This window comes from Pyrgilauda ruficollis, unplaced genomic scaffold, assembly GCF_017590135.1.
Source record: "Pyrgilauda ruficollis isolate IOZ18807 unplaced genomic scaffold, ASM1759013v1 scaffold21, whole genome shotgun sequence".
NCBI classification, from domain to species: domain Eukaryota; kingdom Metazoa; phylum Chordata; class Aves; order Passeriformes; family Passeridae; genus Pyrgilauda; species Pyrgilauda ruficollis.
In genome coordinates this window covers 9,150,190-9,170,511 of record NW_024520318.1, presented here as the reverse complement: position 1 = coordinate 9,170,511, position 20,322 = coordinate 9,150,190, and the positions used below count along the sequence as shown (strand labels likewise).

Sequence of the window (20,322 nt, the reverse complement as noted above, 5' to 3'; positions counted from 1 at the left end):
CTAGAGGATGCATTTCAGAGAGCAGGAGGATGCTTTTTTTAGACCTCAAGGCCAGGAAGGGCACAGAGACCCACAGAGCATCAAACAGGCCCAGATCTGGACAATTTTGCACAGACAGGTCAATGGGGTGGTCTTTCCAAAGCAGCCCTGCTGTGTTTTATCCAGCAGAGCCTACCCACCCATCCTTGTCTGTGTGGGACACCCTCCTGTAATAATTTTTTAGCCATCACTCTCCTGTGCATTTCTACTCAATAACTCTCCAGAGGCCTTTTTCACTGTGTAACAGCTGTGCCCATTCCCAAAAATCTCACCTCAGCATTTTTACCTTCTCTTCCCCTCTCACACAGCCTAAGCAGATGCCATCTTAACCTCTTACAAAAGTGGCAGCTGTTTCTAGATTTCCAAATCCTTTTTTCTGAGCTGGTCATAAACTGCCCAGCACCTTTTCCAGAGTGCAGGCATCTGGTAAAGGAAGAGCAGGGAGCCCTTGCTCCCCTGGGACAGCACCCCTGGGCTGGTGCCCTACTCACAGCCTGGCATTTCTCCCTGCAACACCATCTGCACCCAGAGCCCACAGCCCATCTGAGGAGTAGCTGGGGAGGGACATTTCTTCTCTACCCCAAACGAGGCTGAAAGAAAGAAGGAAAAAAAAAATAGACCATTTCAATATTCACTGGGATGAAAGCAATCAGCTTTCTGAGGAGCAGCAAAATTGGCCTCTGCTCCACAGCTTGTGTCCCCTGGGTCTGCAGCGGGGACAGGGAAGGCAGGCACTCTGTTACAGGTATTCAGGCTCCATGGCAACCATAGTTTTGCTAATCAGGGCCGGCACAGACTTGAAGTGCTGTTTCACCTGGCAGGAGCACTGGGCTTTTGCCATTAGGCTGAGTTAGCCGGGGCTGCTGCCTTGGCCGTGCCCCCTGGGCAGTGATGGAATTGGATGAGGGCTGGCTGCAGGCCAAGGCATCCTGACAAGGATCTGCACAGTTCCAGCTCTGTGCCCTCCATTCAGCACGAGGCTGGGGACCATGTTTTTTTACTGAGGTCAGAATGAATCACCCAAGAGCAAAAAAGGGTCAGATCATTTCACTCCAAGCTGAGGATGTGTCTGTTGGCCAGAGCTTTGCTAATAGCACATTGTTTTATTGTCTCTCCCTCATCACCTCTTTTGGCTCCTGTTTGACGCTGCTCCATGGCACCATGCAGGGTCCTCAGAGGAGGCAGAGCCAACACTGGGATTTGCAGCCAGTGATGGAGGTGGCATTTTGTACCTGGAGGTGACAGATGCAGCTGCAAGAAGAAGGGGGTGTCTTGTGGGCCTCTCTCTCACACTACAGGCAGAGCTACCACCACATTTTCCTTAACCTGGAAAAGCCAGGCTTGGGGAGGATGAGAGGGAGCCCGCGGCAGGTCCCAGGGCTGCAGCAGAGTGCTCTGCCCGCCCCAGAAGCAGCAAGCAAGCTGTGATGGAAATGCCTCATCCTGGCCGAGATCTGCTCCGTGACAAAGCTGTGGCACACTCGGCACCTGGCCAGAGCTGCCCTGCCTTTCCTCAGCAGAGAGCCAAGCCAGGGGACACCCAAAGGAGCATTTTGCCAGCTGAAAACATCCTGGCCAACACGTAATGAGCTTGGGACCACCTCATCTACAGCAAGTCCATCCCCAAAATACATTTAAATGGAGCCTGGGTCTAGGGCAATTTACCAGGCACCAAGAAGTCACTTCATGGCTTTATTTGCTACTTTCCAAGTCTCCTCCTTTTTGAGTGATCAAAACTACATGGCACAGCACAGGGATGGCCTCTGTCCCCTCCCCTTGGTTCAGAGCCACTTGGCACTCACAGGTTGATTTATGGTGGCCCCCAGGCCTCCCAGGACTGATTGCAGGACTTGTTACATCTCCCACTGGGCCACGGTAGATATTAATTCCCTGCCTATGCACAGCTCTCAGCACCCAGTTCATGTCTTTAAATGCTCCTGGGAAGAGGATTTCAGCTGGAAGGAAAAACAGCTGCTCAAGCTCTGCAAAACCTCATTTGCAAAGAACACCGGGTGAGGAAATGACATCTCTGGGACGGGATCCCATTTGCCATGTAGTGACTCACTCTGCAAGCCAGCATCAAAACCTCCAGTCATAAAGAAATCCTAATCAGCCACAGCAACATCCCAATGAAACACAAGCATGGCAGCAAACAGAGATGCAGGACAGAGAGGGAAACTCACCACAGGACCTGCAGCACTTTCACATAAATTTATTTGCAAAGGAGCATCTCCCAGGTCTGGCATGGGACAGAGCTGAGGGGCAGGACCATGGGGGTGGCAGGGATGAGGATGTGAGAGCCTAGTTCTTCATGCTGACACCTCCAGATGCCAATTTAATCATCACATTAATGACACCACAATTTTCCTTATTGCTTTGTTCTCTGCAGTGCAACAGCCGGCAGCTGGGAAAGGTGGGAGCATCTTACACTGGTTGCTGGAACTTTTGCTGCTCCACTGGAAGAAAAAAGGGCTGGGGTGCACCTTCCCTGTGCAAGAATACCACTCTCTCCTCCGTGTCCTATGACAGGATTTTACTCTGAGCCTCAATTTCCAGGTACCAATACACTTCAGGGCTGTACTTTTCCACTCTTGTTTTGCATCCAAAAGAAATTCCACTGAAAAGAAAAAAAAAAGTGGGGCACGTGCAGATGTTCATTTTTTCCACCAGAAAATTTATGCTGCATATAGAGAGGATTAAAGCTCAAAGAACATCATGAGCTCTCAGAGATAGTACAATGGAAACTTCAGCATGAAGTTCTTCTCTAAGTGGAGGGACAAAGTGGAGAGACTCTCAGCCTGATTTTCACACTCTGAAGGAAACTGGAAGGAAAAATTAAACATCCCACCTGCACCCACTAAGGATAATCCCAAACCCACATCTCACAAGCACAACAGGTCCAGCCAGTCCAGTTCTCCTCTCCAGCAGGATGGTGGTGAGTGGGTGAAAGCCATGAGGCTGGCACAGTCACACCAAAGCAAAACTCCCAGTGCTGTCAGTACAACAGCTTTCCAGGCAGGGAACAGGCTCTGGTGTGGCAGCACAGCTCTGCTGCCACCACCTTCCAAGCCTGGAGCCAGCAGCCTCTCCCCTCTGCCCCATCAGCCCTTCCTGCAGGCTTCCCCCAGCCCTTTCCCACCTGGCACCACCTGGGCCAGGCTGGGCAGCACCTGGGAAGGGATGGGCTGGGTTAACCCTACACTTGCCAGCCACCTAATGCCACCCTCAGCAGCAGCTCTACAGGAGAGGGCTGGGGACAGCTCTGCATCCACACATTTCTACTGCCCTGTCCCACCCCATCCCACCAGTCCACTCTCCTATGCCTCAGTTTCCCTTTGTGTTCCTGCCTGCCATGGCAGTTCTAAGGAAATTCCTGTTTTCTCCTCTCTTCCCTCCTTGAGGTGTTTCCCAGATGGACAGGCAACTTTCCCCAACTCAGCTGTCTCACCACAAGGCTTGGGACATGCACACCCTGCTTCCAGCATCTCTGGGACTTCTGTGAGGAGTCTGGGGCACAAGCTCAACCCATAGAGGTGTTTTCCTCCTGATGGCCATGTTGGGGTTTCCCAGCCAGGCTTGATGGCCTCTCACAAGTGTCTTGGCCTCTCATTGCTTCTGTGCCACGAAGTCCCCAAGAGCTGAACATTTTCAGCCACTTCACCAGGAAGTCAAGATTAAATTCCAGGTCTGGCTGGGATTTCCTCTCCTTGTCTGTGCCAGACTGCTCTGGCAGCAGTTCTGAGTAGCAGCCTGGCACTGTCTGCCTGAGTTTGGCCCACATCCCATTTATTCCATGATTTTCCCTGGCCCACAGCCTCTCTACTTCATGTTGACACTGTGGCAGCCTCCTGCTTTCAGCCCCAGCCTCTCATGTGCCCAAAATTTCCCTCATGCAGGGGAAGGGCTGGAGCCCCCAGACCTCCTGGCTGATGAAGAAAGCAGCAATTTTCAGTGGAAAGCAGGATTTGGAGAGGACTTTGGTAGATTAGACACATGGTCAAAATGTGGCACCTAATTCACTCAGGACTGGTTTAAATCCCCTTCCACATGGCTGCCACTAATGATAGGCTTTAAATAAACGAGCAAATGCTGGGCAAATGGGAGGGACTTTCCTCTGACATCATGAAGCATTGCCTGCAATATTTCTTCTCTGACTCTCCCTCCACCCATCTCCCATCCCCATCTGGCAGGTTATTTCCATCCTGCTCCCTTTTCCCACCAACAATGTGTCCAACAGTACCCAAACCTGTGGAACGACGAGGTGTGAACGGGAAATCTTCTGGTGCAATGCCACAAGCCGACGTTCCAAAAGCACCAGGAGCATCTTTCCAACCCTCCCTTTCTGGTGCTTTGCGCCTGCGTTAATTTAGGCTAACTACACCCACCACAAAGTGATCCGAGCAGAGATGCTTCACCGTGCTCTCAGTTTGGACGTGGTGTCGGGCGATGGCTTGACCTGGTGGAAATCCACTTGTCAGAGCGATGATTCGGGCTCTGGGAACACCCTCTTTGCTGCCACAGCCGCTGTTTTCCGACCTGTCCAGCTTCAAATTCCCTGCACAGGCCTGGGCTGGAGGAGAGCTCTGGCAGGGGGTGCAGCCCCCGGGCAGGGGTGGCTCACGGAGGGACACACACGCGGGCTGTGTGGCGGCTGGAAGGAGCTCTGGGGGCGTTTGAGAGCCGCTCGGAGGGGTGGCAGTCCCCCCTCGCCTCCCCGGCTGTGGCGTGCCCGGCCGGCCGCGCCACCATCCTGGCCACCATCCTGGCCACCACCCTCGCCACCATCCGCGTCCTTTGGGCTCCCTCTGGTGGGACCGCGAGGGTCCGGAGCCGCGGGGCCACCGCCGGGATGGGGCTCCCGGGCAGGGCAGGCGCTGGGGATCCGCTGTGGCCGCGCACTGCAGCCCCCCGGGACCCCCAAGGCGGGGCGCGGGGATGGGGCACCCTGGGGATGTGCTGCCGCGGTGACCCCCGGGGAAAAGGGGGGCCTGGATTGTCCATGGAGAGGTGCGCGGGATTTTCTGGAAAATAGGCAAGAAGGAGTATTAAATGGGGGAAGAAGGGATTTGAAATCTGGAGAGAAAGTTTACACGTGGCAGAGGGCCTCTCTTAAGACTGGGGGAGCAGAGCAGGTTCCCCCCAGTCCCATCATATCCTTCCATGTCTGGCCAATTATGGTTATTTATTTTCCCCCTTTCCCTTGCCCAGGGGGCTTGGGGGATTCCCCCCCCCCCCCCCCCCCCCCACACATCAGCAGGTACTTGACCCCTCAATGTAGTCACAATTTGGGGTGGCCAGAACAAGTGGGGTACAGCAATGGTGTTGATGGGTTGGAGAGGTCAGGAGCAGCACTGATGGCTGAGCAGGAGATGCAGACAGTGGGCAAGATTTTGGGAGACTTGGGGTGGTGGGAGTGGGACAAAACCCTTTGGTGTTCGGTACAGCCTGGGGGAGCACTGCTGCCAAGCTTGGTCTCTCCACCAGGGAAAGGGACAAGGGGTTCGTGCAAGTGCCGTGTGTCCACACGATGGCACCAGACCCGGAGCAGTGTCCCCAGCCATGGTGGCATGGCAGGACCCTGTCCCCGAGCCTTAGAGTTGAGCGATCCTTCATCTGGGAGCTTTTTTGGCTGTGTCCCACTCGAGGGTAAGAGCTGTGCAGCAGCTCCCTGCCAGCAGCTCCTCTCAGCATCCCTCCAGCTTTGGATGTTCCTGCTTTTGCTCCAGGTGTAAAGCAGTGGAGAGGCGTCTAAAACTTGATCCTTGTTTCTCTGCTTCATTCTCCGGTTTAATTTTTCTGCCTCCTCTCTAAAAGCCTCACCTGGCTCAGGTGTGCACAGAGCTGCCCTGCCTGGCAGGGATTCTCTGCCAGGAACAGAGCTTCCCACCTCTCCACACTCCAGACAAACCACAGCCCCCTCCCCCGGGAAAGAAGGAGGCAGTGGGTGGAAGAGGTGGGTGCAGGGGAGCTGGAGCCTGAGTGTCCTACCTTGTCCTGCGGCAGCTGACAGGGCACCTGGGGGCTGCTCAGTGGGGACCAGGATTCCTTGCCTGGGGTCTGGCAGATGAGGGCTTTGACCATCCTGTGCTGTCCCATAATAGTCTGGGTGAGGAGCCAGGCTGGAGCCAGCACAGAGGGCTTGGGAGCGTAAGGACTGTGATAATGGTGACCCTGCAAATACCTGGGTTAAACCACAGGCTCTGTGAGGGTCTGCACAGGCTCAGTGCCAGCAGGACTAACCTCAAACCTCCCAGTGGGCAGCAGGGTATCCTCAATCCCCAGGGCAGTCCTTTGCTCTGGTCTGGCTGCTGCAGGACAGGATTCCCTTTACCCAATGACCTCTTCCCTAGGGAAACAGGATATCCTTCCTATCCCTTCATTGCAGCCAGATTTTCTCCTGAGCCTCTCCCCATAAGGTACAGAGGATCCCATTAGCAGAGGATAAGGCCACCAGAGGGGACTTTGAAGAGCCCAGAGCAGGCCCAGGTTCCCTCAGATGGAGCTCTCACTTTGCCCATGTGCTGTGGCAGGGTGGATGGGGGCTTTCCACTGCCCTCAGCTTCCCCTGATGCAAAGCTTTACACAGGCTGGGTGTGAAGTTTTCCTTGTGGTCTCCGCAGTGATCCAGGAGGTCCAACTGAGCAGGAGTGCACATGGTGGTCCCTGTGCCATCAGCAGGGCAGGAATGTGTCCCAGATGGGGCTGTGAGCCCCCTCCCCCTGCCCCATCCCCCATCGCCAGCTCCAGCCAGACCCCTCATCTCCACAACTTCAGCAGAAAGCCTTTGCCTGCTCTTTCCCCAGCTGCTCCTTTCCCTGGGGAGCCACCTGAGCTCCCCATCCCCATGTCCTCTGTCCCTCCGGAGTCCCGCAGCCCCCAGCCCCGGGAAGCTCAGCAGCTGTTGAACCAGCAGTGAGCCAAGATCCCGTCACAGCAGAGAGCGTCTGGGTGCAGCCTCACGCTCCTCTGTCTGCCCGCCTCCATCTGCCAGCTCTTGTCCTACATCTTGGCTGGCAGTGCCACGTGAGTGGCGTCTGCCCCTTCCCGTCCCTCTGTCCCCTCCAGCCCGCCTGCACAGGATGGACTTTTGGCTCACAGGTCTCCACAAAGCTTTGGAAATAACACAGAGGCTGAGGGCTCACTGGGGCAAGGGGAGACACTGCAGCACACATGGTTTGGCCAAACCCAGGGTTCCACCATGAGATGCTGAGCTATTTACCCCAGGAAAGCCCCTTTCCTCAGCATCCGTAGGAGGGCTCAGGCTGCATGTCCTGACTTTCTCCATCTCTCTCTAACCAAGCTGGCTGCTGCCTGCCCTGTGTGGCTCTAAGTGGCTTTGGCTAAATCCCAGCCCAGAGGAAGCTGCTAATCCCCGTGGCTTCGTGGCCAGCAGGATCACCGGAGAGGGCAGCAGCCCTGGGGGTGGCAGGGTGGAGGGATGGGGCAGGTCCCCAGGGGAAAGGGGCAGTGAGTGGACATGCCCCCAGGAGCATGGCCAAATCCAGTGGCTGTGATGGTGCCTGGCCTGGCCGGGGTCACAGAGCCAGTGGCAGGACAGGAGCAGGATTTGTGCCTTGGAAGGAGCAGCTCCATCGATTTCCAAGGAGCAGATGTCAGGGTTTAGGAACAAACCGCCTCCAGCAGGAAAGCAAGCTGGGGAGATGTAAAATCCACGGTCTCCGAGTCGCCGCGGGGACTGGGACCAGAGCAGAAAATGGGCTGCAGCACCGGACGTGGCTGAGCCCCCCGACCCCCCCTCCCTCCCGTGCCCACTCCCCACGGAGCCCAGCCCCACAGCTGCATGTTTCCACGGGGAAGCGCGTTTCCCGTGGAACGAGAGGACGTTCCCGCCGCAGGCAGCTTTTCCGCCAGGATTTCTAAAAATAATATCTCGGGACAAGCCAAAAAAAAAAAAAAAAAAAAAAAAAAGCTTTATTTTCCTTTTTCCACTCTTTTAATGAGAAGCTTTTGCCGTTCCCCGGGGAGGACACCACCCTCGCCGCCTTCGTGCCCGCCTCCCGCCCGGGGGTACGCGGGGGGAGCTCCGCGGCCCCGGGACCGCCCCCCGGCCCCGGGGGAGGCCCCGCGTCCCCCCCGCCGCACCGGCCGTCGCCATAGCGACAGTGACCTCACACGGGGATGGGCGAGCGGACCGGTCGCGTAGCAACAGCCCCGGTGACATCAGAACCCGGTGCGGTTCCCACGGCAACCCGCGGGGCAGGGAGGGAGGCAGGGGCCGTTCGCGGGGGGACCCCGGGCCGGAGGGGCCGGGGCAGCGAAGGGGTCCCCCCGCCCCACTGCCACCGCCTCCCCGAGGTCCCCCAAGCCCCGCGGGAAAAGGGTTAATGTGAATAAATCAGCATATCTTAGGGACGTCACCCCCAGTGCAGCCAACGGCGTGGGGGGGCAGAGCGGGAAATGAGCCCCAGCCGGGCCTCACGGGGGTCTCGGGGGGCAAAAAGAGGCAATGTACACCCCCGCCCCCGAAACTCTCAGCAGCGCTCGGCAGCACCTCAACGCCGCCCGGGAACACCAGCCCCGCCCCGGGTCCCCCCCGTGCCGGGCAGCGGACGGAGCTGATGGGGGCACGGCAATAGCGGCTCCTGATGGAGAAGCACGGAAAGGTTTGGGCTGGGTGCCCCCGGGGTGGAGCGGGTGAATCCTGGGCGAAGCACCTGGAGTGAGCCGCTTGCTGCCCCCAGGCAAACCCACCCTTCATCCCCGGGAGCTGCATCCTTCCCCCGCACCGCACTGAGGGCACCTCTCACCCCGGCAAACACACTCCCAGGCCCTGCACACACTGCCGCGGCTCACAGCCTGATATCCCTCCAGCCTCAAGTGCGGCCAGGGAAAAGGACAGCGTTTCTGGACCCTCGATAAACCTCCCGCCACCCTGGGCTACCAGTCCCCGAGCTGGGATGGTGAGGTGACGCTCAGAGAGGCGCACGGTGTCACCGGAGACTTTGTCAGAAGTTAATCCCCAGCGCCACCGGTGTCCCCAGTGGGATTAGCCACTAGATTGCACTCTTGCTTTGCGCAGGGCGAGGGAGCTGCAGGTACTTGGCAGCAGGGAGCGGGATGCTGGAGGCAGCCTGCTCACCCAAGCGCTCCCCACCACGCTAGACGCAATTCCAAAGGGGACGCTCTGCAGCAGCTGGGAGAGAGCCAGCTCCTCCGGCCCTGCCGGCAGCCAAAAATAACCACGGCAGGGTGACTTTCAGCGGGGAAATGATCTGCATGGCTCTACGGGCAGGGTGCTGCGTGCTGAAATGCTGCTGCCTCCAGGGCAGCGACTGCTCATCCCTAGGGATGAAAATGGCAAGGATCAGGGGATGCTTTTGGTGGGGGAAGAGGACTGGATCAGTTTTGCAGCTTGTCTGGACACATTGTCTGCACACATTCCCATCAGTGGGATAAACACCCCTTCCTGGGACAGCTGGCTCCACAGGAGAGCACCTACGTGCCAGCCACTCACCATCTCTGGGAGAGGCTGGATTCATCCCCATGACCCAGTGCATGCTGCAAATTCCCCTCCTGCATTTATTTCCCTCTCGGTCACTGTGACTCACGCTCTCCATCTGCCTGTTTACAGGCTGTTTTCCCAAGGTCCCTGCGGAGGCAATGACTGGTTAGGAGGAACTGGGCTATTTGCCCAGATCCTTGCGGGAAAGCCCCCAGAAGTCTGGGAGCAGGAGAGAAGGAGCAGGAGCTGGATGACTGGGACCTCTCTTGAAGGGACAGAGGCCACTGTGTATCCCACAGCCTGGCTACACCCACAAACTGGCTACACCCAGGAGCCCAGGGCAACGCCGGGTCTGCCACCACCGGCCCTGCCTGACATTGCCGGGTGCCTGCAGGGCAGGGGTGGGTACCACCCACACAGCTCCAGCTCCAAAAGGTCAAGTGTCACCAGCCTGGAAATGGTGCCCACGCTGCCTCCCTTCATCTCCCATCAGTGGGGGTCTGGCATGCCAAGCCCTCTTGGGACAGGGATGTGTCTCAAGAGTCACAAAGGAATGGAAAGCTGATGACAAGGGAAGGGCAGGAAGATGGAGGGAACTCCCAAAGGAAGGTTCCCAGTGCAAGCATCCCCTCTGCGCATCCCGGCTCTGCTTCCCTGGGGATGCTGAGGCACAGGGGAGGGGGAGCATTGAGGGGGGAATGTGCTTTGTGGTTTCACGGTGCATCTGTGCCCTTTGAATCCCCATGGGAATGTGGAGGTGGTAAAATGTCACCAGCTGGGCCACAGGGAAGGGGGCCGGATGCATAAAACCCCAACAAAGGGTGGCCATTGTCTGGGGAGAGGCAGTGGGGGGCGGTGGGGGAGCCCGCTGAGTGCCCCTCGTCCCCAGCCCCCACTGCCCACAGCTCAGGTGCCGATGAAAAGGCAGCTTTATCCTCCTGAGCCCTTGGTGGGAGGCGATGCAGATCCTGGCATCCCGGGCCATGGTCCAAACGTGCCCCCCAGGGAAGCAGGGGGAGGTGGAGGGGAGCACGGTGTGCCCCAGCCTCCTGAACCTGCTCCAGGCTGCCAGGGCTGCTCTCCTCCATCCACCCTCCGCTCCCACTTCCTGGCAAGCCTGACCTGCGTGGGCAGACGGGAAGATCCCATTCTAGCTGGAGACGCAGCCCGGTCCCCCCCCGCCTCCCCCAGCCCATCTTCTCCATTTCAGGGCCTTTTATGGCCATTCCCTCAGGCAGGGCGCCGGGTCCCTGCCAGGCAGGGGGAAGGGACACTGGTGGGGTCACCTGGGGATGCCCTGAAGGCAGCTCACCCAGGCAATCCCTGGCACTGGGTCCTTGTGTGGAACAGCAGCATTTGTGGGGGCACTGCATGCTGTACACTTCCAAGTTTACTTTGTGCCTGCTGCCGTGCACTGAGACAGATGGATCGAAGGCTACTCCCAAATACTTGGCAAGAGTGTTGCAAACTCCAGTGGAAGAATTGTGGCACAAAAAGCCCCTTTCCCTGTCATGGAATAGGGCTGAACAGCCCAGTCAGACTTTGGGGTGAGGTGTTGAAGAGCTGGTGGGCACAGGTAGGTGGAGGAAGGTGAATCCTCATCCCCATCCCTAGGCTGTCGAGATCCCATGCTCTACCCTGTACAGAGGCAAACATCACCCGTCATTTCCTCCTCTGTGGCGGGAGCTATGGAACAGGTTCTTCAGCAGCCCCTGGCACGGGGACAGGACAGGGAGAGGCCGGGAAAGGAGCCAGCCGAGACTTGGCACTGCCATCCAGAACCACCCTGCGCGCCGTCGGGAAAGACGCACCCCAAAGCCTGTCTGTGCCAGTGGGAAGCCAAGCTGGATGGGTGCTGGAGGGTGCTGTGTGGGCCACTAATCTCAACCAAAACACCCTGGAAGGCAGCTGATGGGGAAAACGTGGATTTAGTGTGTTCAGTGCTAGGACCCAAATCTAGCCAGCAGCTGAGCCAGGTGGCCAAGGCTGCATCCTACTCCACTGGCTCGGCAGTGAGATCCTCCCAGCTGCAAACCAGGGTCCCAGCCAGGGTCCCCATCCCTGCTCCTGGGCCAGGGGCTGCTGGAAGTGAGGGGCAGACGAGCTGGCAGCTCTGCAGCACATGTATCCCAGTGTGAGCCCAAGTGTGGGAGTTTACAGGGCTTTGACGCAGGAGATGTGTGATGGGGGAATTGTTGCCAGGCTTGGGGAAGGATCCAATCACACCAGGGTGCTCTCAGCAGATTAAGGATTGGAAAGCTCTGGTAATTACTTTGCAGTATAAAAATAGGCCTGGCTTTATCCCTCGCCCTGATCTCCCACTCCTGCCTCTCCCTGCCCCACTCCTTTCCCCCACCCTACAGCAAGCAGATGCCACGCACCCCATGAGCATGGCAGGAGGGCACAACACAGCTGCTGGCCTGGTGCTGGGGTAAAAAAGACAGAGAGAGGGTCTGGAAAGGGGTGGTGACAGCAGCACAGCAATGGCATCTGGATGGCACGTGCAAACTGTGAGGATCAGGAGACTGGGAGAGGAGCCGGAGCACGCACAGAGGCGTCCCCACACACTGCGAGGCTTTGTGCCAGGGAAGCAAGAGCCTGGAGACATCAGCAGAGCAGATGTCTGGTCAGGAGAGGACCACGTCTGTGGGACCATCTGACACAAAGAGGGAACATGGCTCCGGCACTGGCCGTCACCATGTGCTGGTGGCTCCAGCAGGACCCAAGAGAAGGCTGCTCCATGCACAGGGTACAGAGCAGCATGGATTGACTCAGGGCAGTTCCCAGACCTCTAATTTCCCTTTGCTGGGGTCTGGGAACACGTGGTGGTTAGAATCACAGGGACAAAGCATGTGGAAAACACTCCTGGATATGCAATCCCACCTGCCTTCTCACCTTCCCCTGCAACAGCTCTGGCCAATCTGTGTTTCACAGCAAAGTCAAAACATGAACACTCCCTCTTGTCCCCATCCTTGTAGAGTGGTGTATTCCTTTGCCAGAGCCTGGCTGGCCCAAGCCAAAGCAAAAGCTGCTCCCTGCACTCTCCCTGCGAAGCCTCCGCAACACCCAGCACGCAGGCAGCATTGCAGGCAGCACTGCAGGCAGCAGAGCACGCAGGAGCCTGTAACCTGGCAGCAAGCCCCAGCATGTTCCACGCAGCCCGTTCAGCCCTGCGGGCTCCCACCCACCCCGGCCCCGCCGGGGAAACGGCTCAGCTGCATCCAGAGGCTTCTGGATGGGGGGCAGCAGCCGCCAGCCCCGTTCCAGGCCGTGCAAACCTCGGGCTAGTGGAGCAGTGCTATAAATATCTCCCCTTGCGAGACCCGCTCACGCAGCCGAGATCGCGTAAGGGGAAGTGCTGCCCTCCTGCAGGTCTCGGAGCCTCGGTGCCTGCGCAGCCCAGCCCCGCTGCTCAGAGACCACCATGTCCCGGTTCATGGCCAGGGCACCGGCGTGCAGAGCCCAGAGGTGGCTGGCACAGCGGTGTGCAGATCATGTGGGCAGGCACAGGTGGCATTTCTGCCACCAGCACACAGAGTGGCAAATGCCAGCTCCACGGAGTCCCCATCTGCCCCCCCAGCCGCCCCCAACCCTCCTTTGCAAGCACGACACCCCTAAGCCCACCTCGTACAGTACCGCAAATTCCCTGCATGAGACCCCCACGCCCACCTACACATTTACCCCTTCCTGCTGCACTCCAGGCACTCTGCACCCCCTGACCCAGATGCAAATCCTGCAGCCCCTCTGTACCATTAAACCTGCGGTAGGATGACTGGGGGGGCAGAAACCCCTCAGACGTGGGAATGGCTGCAACCCCTGTTCCCTGCAGAGCCCCCAGCCCTGAGCAGCCCCCAGCCCGGGGAGTGGGTGAAATGCTGCCCTGGCACACCCAGCCCTCGCACCACGCACCGTCGCCCCCAGCCCAGTTTGCAGACGACCAACGCTCCCCTCCCGCCGGTACTTTTCCATACACACCCTCCATGGTCCTTTGTTCTGTGCAAGTCCCCGATCCGGGCCACTCTCGGCATGGGGGTTGTATATACCCCCTGCCCTCTCCGGATTCACCCTCCAGCCAATCCCCCCTGGGTGCCCCCCTGCCCTCGGAGGGGGCGCGGGCGAGGGTCCCGGGACTCGGGGGGGCTGAGCTCCGGCCCGGCCGCCCCCGCCCGCTTGCCTGGCTGCGGCCGCTGCCTCCTTCGCCTGTGCCCGGAGCCGAGACACCGGAGCCGCCGGGGTGCGCAGCCGCCACCGGGCAGCGGAGCCTTCCAATGGTACCGGAGCCACCCGGGGCACCGGAGCCTGCCAGGAGTACCGGAGGCGCCGCGGAGCCGGGGCCGCCGGAGCCCGCCGGGTACCGACCCACCGCGGTGCCCTGGCCGCCGGGACCGGTCTCGGTGCCGCCGCTCTCCTCCGCTCCTCCCCGCCCCGTGCCGCTGCCTCCCGCTCCCCCGGGCCGCCACCGCGGGGCCCGGCCGGGGGGGCTGCGTGCTCCCCGCCCCGCTGCCGGGGAACGGGGACCAGGAGTGAGGCTGAGGAAGGACCCCGATTCCCCCCGCCCTTCAATCCCTGCTGCAGTGGCGGATCTGGTCTCACACACCCCACTTCGCTGCAGGTCTCCCCCGCTCCCCGCCCCAAATATCTGCTCCTGCGAGGTCTGCCTGGCCCCCACAGCTCCCCCCACAATAATGCCGTATCATCTCCCGTATTCCTGGTCTCTGCTCCCCAGCATCCCCCTGCACCTACGTGCACAGTTGTGCTCTTACCAGACCCCTTTCTTCCACTCACTCTTCAGTCTCTGCTTCCAGGGGTGCTGCTGGTGGGGTGGCCCACAGCTCTCCCATTTCTGGGGTGTAGATGACCGACCCTCCCCGCCCCCCCCAGCCACAGATGCCCCAGCAGCATCATTCAGTCCCACCACAGCCCTATCGGTGTGTCTTCCCCCAGGGAAGTGGGGCTCCCTGCCCCTCAAAAAGCAGGTCTCACCTCCCTTCCCCCTTGCCATAGGGACCATCTGTGCTGCAGGGGGAGGTTGCTCTGCTCAAGGATCTGCAGCTGGAGCAAGCAAGACCCCAAGATGAAGTGGAGCAGGATGTCAAGGGAGCATGGGGCAGGGGAGAAGGGTGCAGAGCCACCTCCCATGCAAACCAAAAGGGTCTCCCAGTGTGCACTATGGGACATGCTGGGGCTGTTACAAGGACAGGGAGGTTCAGCAGGTACTTGAGGAGCACAGGGAAGGGGTGACCAGTCCCTCCTGCTTGGCCCTGGTCCTAAAGTTCCCATACAGCAATGCAGGGACGCAGCCAACTGGCTGGGGAGGGATCCCAGCAGGGCCACAGCAGTCCCAGCTTCGGGCTGTGCTGAGAAATCCAAGCACCACCAGACAGACTCTTTGCTTGCCTTGGCCCAGCAAAGCGCCCATGGGCAGCCATGGGCCTCCCGCAGATCCAACCTGTCTCTGGCCACCCACCCTCTGAGCCCAGTTCTGGGTCACTGCCACCACCCTGTCCCTGCCCTGAGCTGATGCTGATCTGTTCTCTCTGTGGTAGAGAACGACTCACAGGAAGGAAGGGAAGCTGAGCTGCTCTGGCAGGGAAAAGGCAAGTTAAACCCCCCTCACTGCCTGTTTTAGTGGGGAAATCTGCACAAATCCAGTGTTATCCTGGTGGTTTGGGGCTGGGGCAGTGCCCAGCTGCTGGCAGTGCCTGCACAGCCTGGCACAGCCCTCCCTGACCACCCGGTCGCTGTGCTGAGACCGCGCCAACTTGCTTCACCCAGGGCGAGCAATGACAGCTCCCTGCTGAGCACGGCTGGACTGGGCAGCCTAGCAGCCTCCTTGGCTTTGCCTGCTGGAATGAGCCGGGGAGGAGGGCTGGTGCCCTAGCAGGGAGGAGGGGCTGTCACCAACCTCCTGGTGACACTCGGCCAACTCATTGCTTCCAGTCTCCGCTGTTCCCTTCCAGCTGCCTGGGCTGGACTGGAGCTGCCTGGATGGAGACGGCTGTCCTGCGAGCCATGTGTCCCCAGGCACTCATTAGGGGCAGGGGACACTGTGGATGTGACGGGGACAAGTGTGGCAGCTCAGGGCTCTCTGTAGGGTGAAAGAAGTTGGATGACAGCAGTAGAATGGGGGGTGGCACCACAGAACAGTGTGCAGGAGGGAAACTGAGGCACAGTGGCTGCACCCAGGGGCAGGTGGGAGATCCTGTCCAACTCTTTGGAGAGCAGTACCCGGGTGGAGTGGGCACAGCACTTCCCGGGAGGGCGGCAGAGCTGATGGCAACCGAGATAATGCTGAAAATACGCCAGTGGCTTTGTTGCTGGTGACAATGGCCCACGGTATTTTTAGCTGTTGTGGCCTTAGCTAGAGAACAGCTTCTCCGGTCCAGCTGCTGCCCCATCCCGCCCTCAGTGTCGCCGGGCCCCCGTGGCCCCCCAGGGCTGCTTCCCGGCGCTGTGGAAACCGTAACGTTAGAAACGAAACACAAACACCTCACCCGCTGCCACCCCCGGCTGAGTCACGGCGCTGCCTGCTCCCCTCGCCCCTGCCTCCCCCTCCCTCCTGCCCACCCCCAGCCCCAAAAGCAGTAGCTGGTGCCCCCCAAGCCAGCCCCACTCTCACTTATGGGGTATTGCCTCTCCCAGGGCAAAGCTTGGGGTTGGCTTCACTTGCTCCCATCTCAGGACTTCAAGAGATGGGGATTTGTGGAGAAAACTCTGCAAGGTGGCATCACTGTCCCCAGCCCCATGACATTGGGACGTCCCCACTGTAGAGTCAGGCCCTGAGCGGTCCCAGCTCACCAGCATGACCCCAGCCCCTATCCCAGACCTCAGGGATAAAAAGTCAGACAGGAACAGGCAGAGGCAGAAGGAGCTGCTTTGCACCCTATGTCAAGAGCCAGGCGGGGTGCTGTGCCCCCTTGTCCCATTGAAGGAGAATGGGGTGTAGGAGCTGGAGGAGTTTTGGGGTCACAGTGGTGGTGGGACATGGGGGAATGACACAGCTCTGCTTGACCCTCAGGGGAGGTGCCAGCACCTGACTCCTGCCAGACCCAGCATATTGATGATGCTCTCATTTCACCTTGGGGGGAAAACAAGAGATGAGTGGGACCCCATCCAACCTCCCAGGGGTGATGGGGTGTCCCACTGCTGCACTGTCCCAGCTCCCATGGGAATTTTGGGCTGCTTTTTTGTGGAGCCGGCAGGCTGCTGTAGGGCAGATGTGGCTGTGGCCCCATAGTCAAGGCCACACACACACTGGCATGGCTGCCCTCCTTCCACGACCCACATCTCAGGGCCCTCAGCACCCATGGTTGTTCAAAGGCTGGGGGAGCAGCTGCACCACCTCTTGCCTAAAATAAGGCTGTGGCCAGCAGGGAGGCTGGGGTGGGCGGCCGTGGCTGTGACTATGTTAGGATGTTCTGGGGCCGAGGGCAGATCACATCACAGGGACGAATTAATTAACACTCGGCAGTTTTGGATGATGTCCCAGGCTTTTTTTCTATTTTCATTTTAGCAAACTCCCAAGTCTGCTTGGCGCCTGCCGGGTCCCGAGTCTGGTGGTTGGGGGGTGGGAGCACCCATGTAGCTGCCTAAGTACCTGCAGGTGCTGGGATGGCATCACGGACACCCCACTGGCTCGATGCCTCCCTGCTCCCCAAAATTTGGGTGCTCTCACTGACCCTGGGGGCCAGTGCAGTCAAAATCACTTTTCAGGGCCCTGATGGAGCCCCTGCTTTCCTGCTGTTGGTTTTCTTAAATCTCCATCCTGCCTGCAAGAGGCTCACACACACCTGGCTTACAGCCCTGAAAATGATCTGGGAAAGGGATTTTTAAATAAAAGTTGTAAACACCCTGAAATAGTACTTTTATTACCCCAAAATGGTGTGGGGATGAAGGATCAGGGCTGTGGGGTGCATGTGGGAGGGGCTGGCCCCAGATGAAGGAGTCTGCAGGGGTGTCAGTGTGTCCAGGGGTGTCCGTGTGTCCAGCTGTCTGAGCAGACACATGTCTGGCCGGGTGTGAGCAGTACAGCTTCTAGACAGTGTGTGGGTCTGGGGGTGCTGGCATGGAACAGGTCAGGGCTGCACTGGGACAGGGATGTCCCCGCTGGGGCACATGGCACTGCTCAAGCTCAGCCCTCGCCTCATTCCCCGCTGATGAAACCAGCGCTTCTCCCCGTCAGGCCTCTGCCCCTCCAGTGAAAGAAAGGGAGCGGCGGTGAAAACACACCCGTGCCTCCACCCAGGCGGCCAGGGAGAAGCCCCGCGCCAGGCAGCCTCACCCGGCCCCCCTGACACCTTTAAATTTAGCTCTTCCCTCTCCAGCTGTGCGAGCCAGGCTGGCGGCCAAAACCTCTGCAGCCGAACACACCCCTTGGAGAGCAGCCGCTGCCTTGGCGGGCTTCGGAGCCCCAGGAAGTGCCCGGTGCTCGCTGCCCATGCGCCACCATGTCTCACACCTGTGCTCACCTCAGCCCATGCCCTGGGCAAGCAGGAGGGGCCCACAAGCCCAAGGTCCTCCCAGGGGATTTGGGGCAGAGCTGAAAATGACTGCCCATGCTCAAGGAGGGAGATCCTTGCTAGCAATAAAAGCCAGTCCAGCCCTGCTACCCCAGAGGAGCAGGGAATGCAGCAGGCATGCCCTCTGTGCTCCCCTTATCAGTGCTGCCTGCCTGGCTGAAACTCGGAGGGAGCAGCACCGCTCACCTGCGCGCACAGATGTCACCTACCTGTGTGCGCGTGCTCAGACACGGCACACGCGTGGCACAGGTGGCCCATTGAGCCTCACGCTCATCTCGTGGCTGTGCCAGCAGCCGTGGGCTCACCTGGGCACCCGTGGCTCAGCTGGGCACCCACCTGCGAGTGCCTGCAGCCATGAGCGGGCGAGCGCATGTGCAAACACAGAGGAGTGCGTTAACACGTGGGGTTGTGCATACGTGTGCGTGCTCTGGGCACGTGCGTGCACAAACGAGTTCTGGGCACTGGGGTGCACACACGTGTGTGCACAAACGAGTTCTGGGCACTGGGGTGCCCACACGTGTGTGCACAGCGCGTGGGGCCTCGCTGGGAGTGAGTGTGGGTGGGCAGCGCTCGTGTGGGCTGGCGTGTGCTGTGCCCAGGCACCACCAGATGGTGCCCTGCCTCCGTGTCACCTTTTGGGGACACAAACCTGCTCCCTGCGCAGGGACATGGGGGGTTCATGAGGGGACACCTCCCTCTGTGCCAGGCAGGGCCCCTCACCATAGCCAGGGGAGAGTGACAGCCACGGTGGCACCAGCCTGTGCCAACGCTTTCTTGGAGAAGATCAAGGGGGTGGAGCAGCACCTTGGTGGCACTGGAGGAGCCTTTGCTGCAGGGGGTGGGCTGGTGGCAGGGAAGCAGGCACAGGTTGGAGAAGCTGCAGGGTCTGTGTATGGTTTGGGTGGGTGGGCAGCTCCCCCCTCCCCTGTTGTGTCCACACATTTTTGGGTGTCAGTGGCCCCCAGCCTGCAGCGACCATAAACCTGCCCAGAGTGTGGGACGCTCGAGTCACACGTGGGGTGGGGGCTGCAGCGTGTCCCCATCCCCACTTCGTGAGGCTGAGACCCGAACAAACTCACCACACGCAGGCGCGGCAGAGATGAAAGGAAAGACTAAAGAGGGGGGAGCCGCAGTTTCTGGTCCATCCCTCTCCCAGCCCTATGGGCTTCTGTCCCCACACCCCCTGCCGGTCTGCCCCATGTGCGTGGGTCACTCCCAGGCTCTCCACCAGCTCCCCGTGGGTGCATGTGCCCCGGGGAGCTGCCACGGGCCGGGCGGGAGGATCGGGAGCCTCCGCGGCCCCGCAGCTCCTCCAAACCGGCTTTACCGGCCGAGGAGCCCAGACCTGCTGGGGAGCCCCGGCGGGTCCCCTCCCCACCGCCCGCCTCTGCCCCAGGAACGGCCCCATCCCCACAGGCAAGGGGAGCAGGCACAGCGCTGCCACGCGTCCTCCTGACACGCGGCTGGGAAGGCTCTCGCTGCCCGGGAGGTACCGGCCGTGGGGTGCCAGTGCTCGGCCGTGTCAGCCCTTCACACAAAGAGCCCAGCACAAAACTGTCCCGTGCCCGGCCTCACCGCCCGCTCCCGCCCGCCGCAGCACGGCCCTCCCTGGGAAATCCCGGGACACGCACGGCCGGGACTCCCGGTACCGGCGGCACCCTACCGACGGCTGAGCTCAGTTGTGCCGTGAGCTGGGTTGGGCTGTGCTGAGCAGAACTGAGCTGTCCCGACTGCCCCCCAAACTGGGACGGGCCCGGGGGTGCGGTGCGGAGCACGGGCAGCCGCCGAGCGTGTGCGGGCAGCGGGTCACACAGAGCTGTGAGGGCAGGGGCAGGCAGGAGGTCCCCGGCGAGGCCACTCCACAGCCCACTGCCCTCCGTGTTTTCCGTGCAGCCTTTTGTGTGCGCGGCGCCGAGCGCGGGGAGGGCGCCCGGCCTTCCCCTTCCCCTTCCCCCTCCTCCTCCTCCCCCGATCCCGCCCCCCCGGCCGCCATTTCGCGGCGCCGGCCTCACCCGCGCCCTCTCCACATCATGGAGGACCGGCGGCGGCAGGAACAAAGAGCCGCCGTCCGCCCCTGCCTCGCGGCAGGGCACGCGTGTTCCCCGGTCCCCGCGGGCACCCCTCGCCGTGCCCGGGCTGTGTCTGACCAGGGGCGTCATTCCAGACCTATCCCGAATCCACGCGTGATGAATTTGTGGCGGTCTCAGCCCGGTGGAAGCAGCACCTCCCGTGTCCGGGGTTCAGCCGGCCTGCGGTGGTCCCAAAGCAGCTGTGCAAGGCAGGCTCGGAGAGGGGCTGTGT

At 60.2% G+C, this 20,322-nt stretch overlaps 1 protein-coding gene across 1 annotated transcript; it reads right to left on the bottom strand.

The window, feature by feature from the left end:
• Positions 1 to 2,246: 2,246 nt before the first annotated feature.
• Positions 2,247 to 18,279, bottom strand: LOC121353843 (collagen alpha-1(III) chain-like). Its single transcript, XM_041468003.1, has 3 exons — positions 18,231 to 18,279; positions 13,677 to 14,071; positions 2,247 to 5,060 (listed from the first exon to the last, which is right to left on the bottom strand). The coding sequence occupies exons 1-3, from the start codon at positions 18,277 to 18,279 to the stop codon at positions 4,401 to 4,403; spliced, it is 1,104 nt and encodes a 367-aa protein (XP_041323937.1). The 3' UTR covers positions 2,247 to 4,400.
• Between the last annotated feature and the right edge of the window lie 2,043 nt (positions 18,280 to 20,322).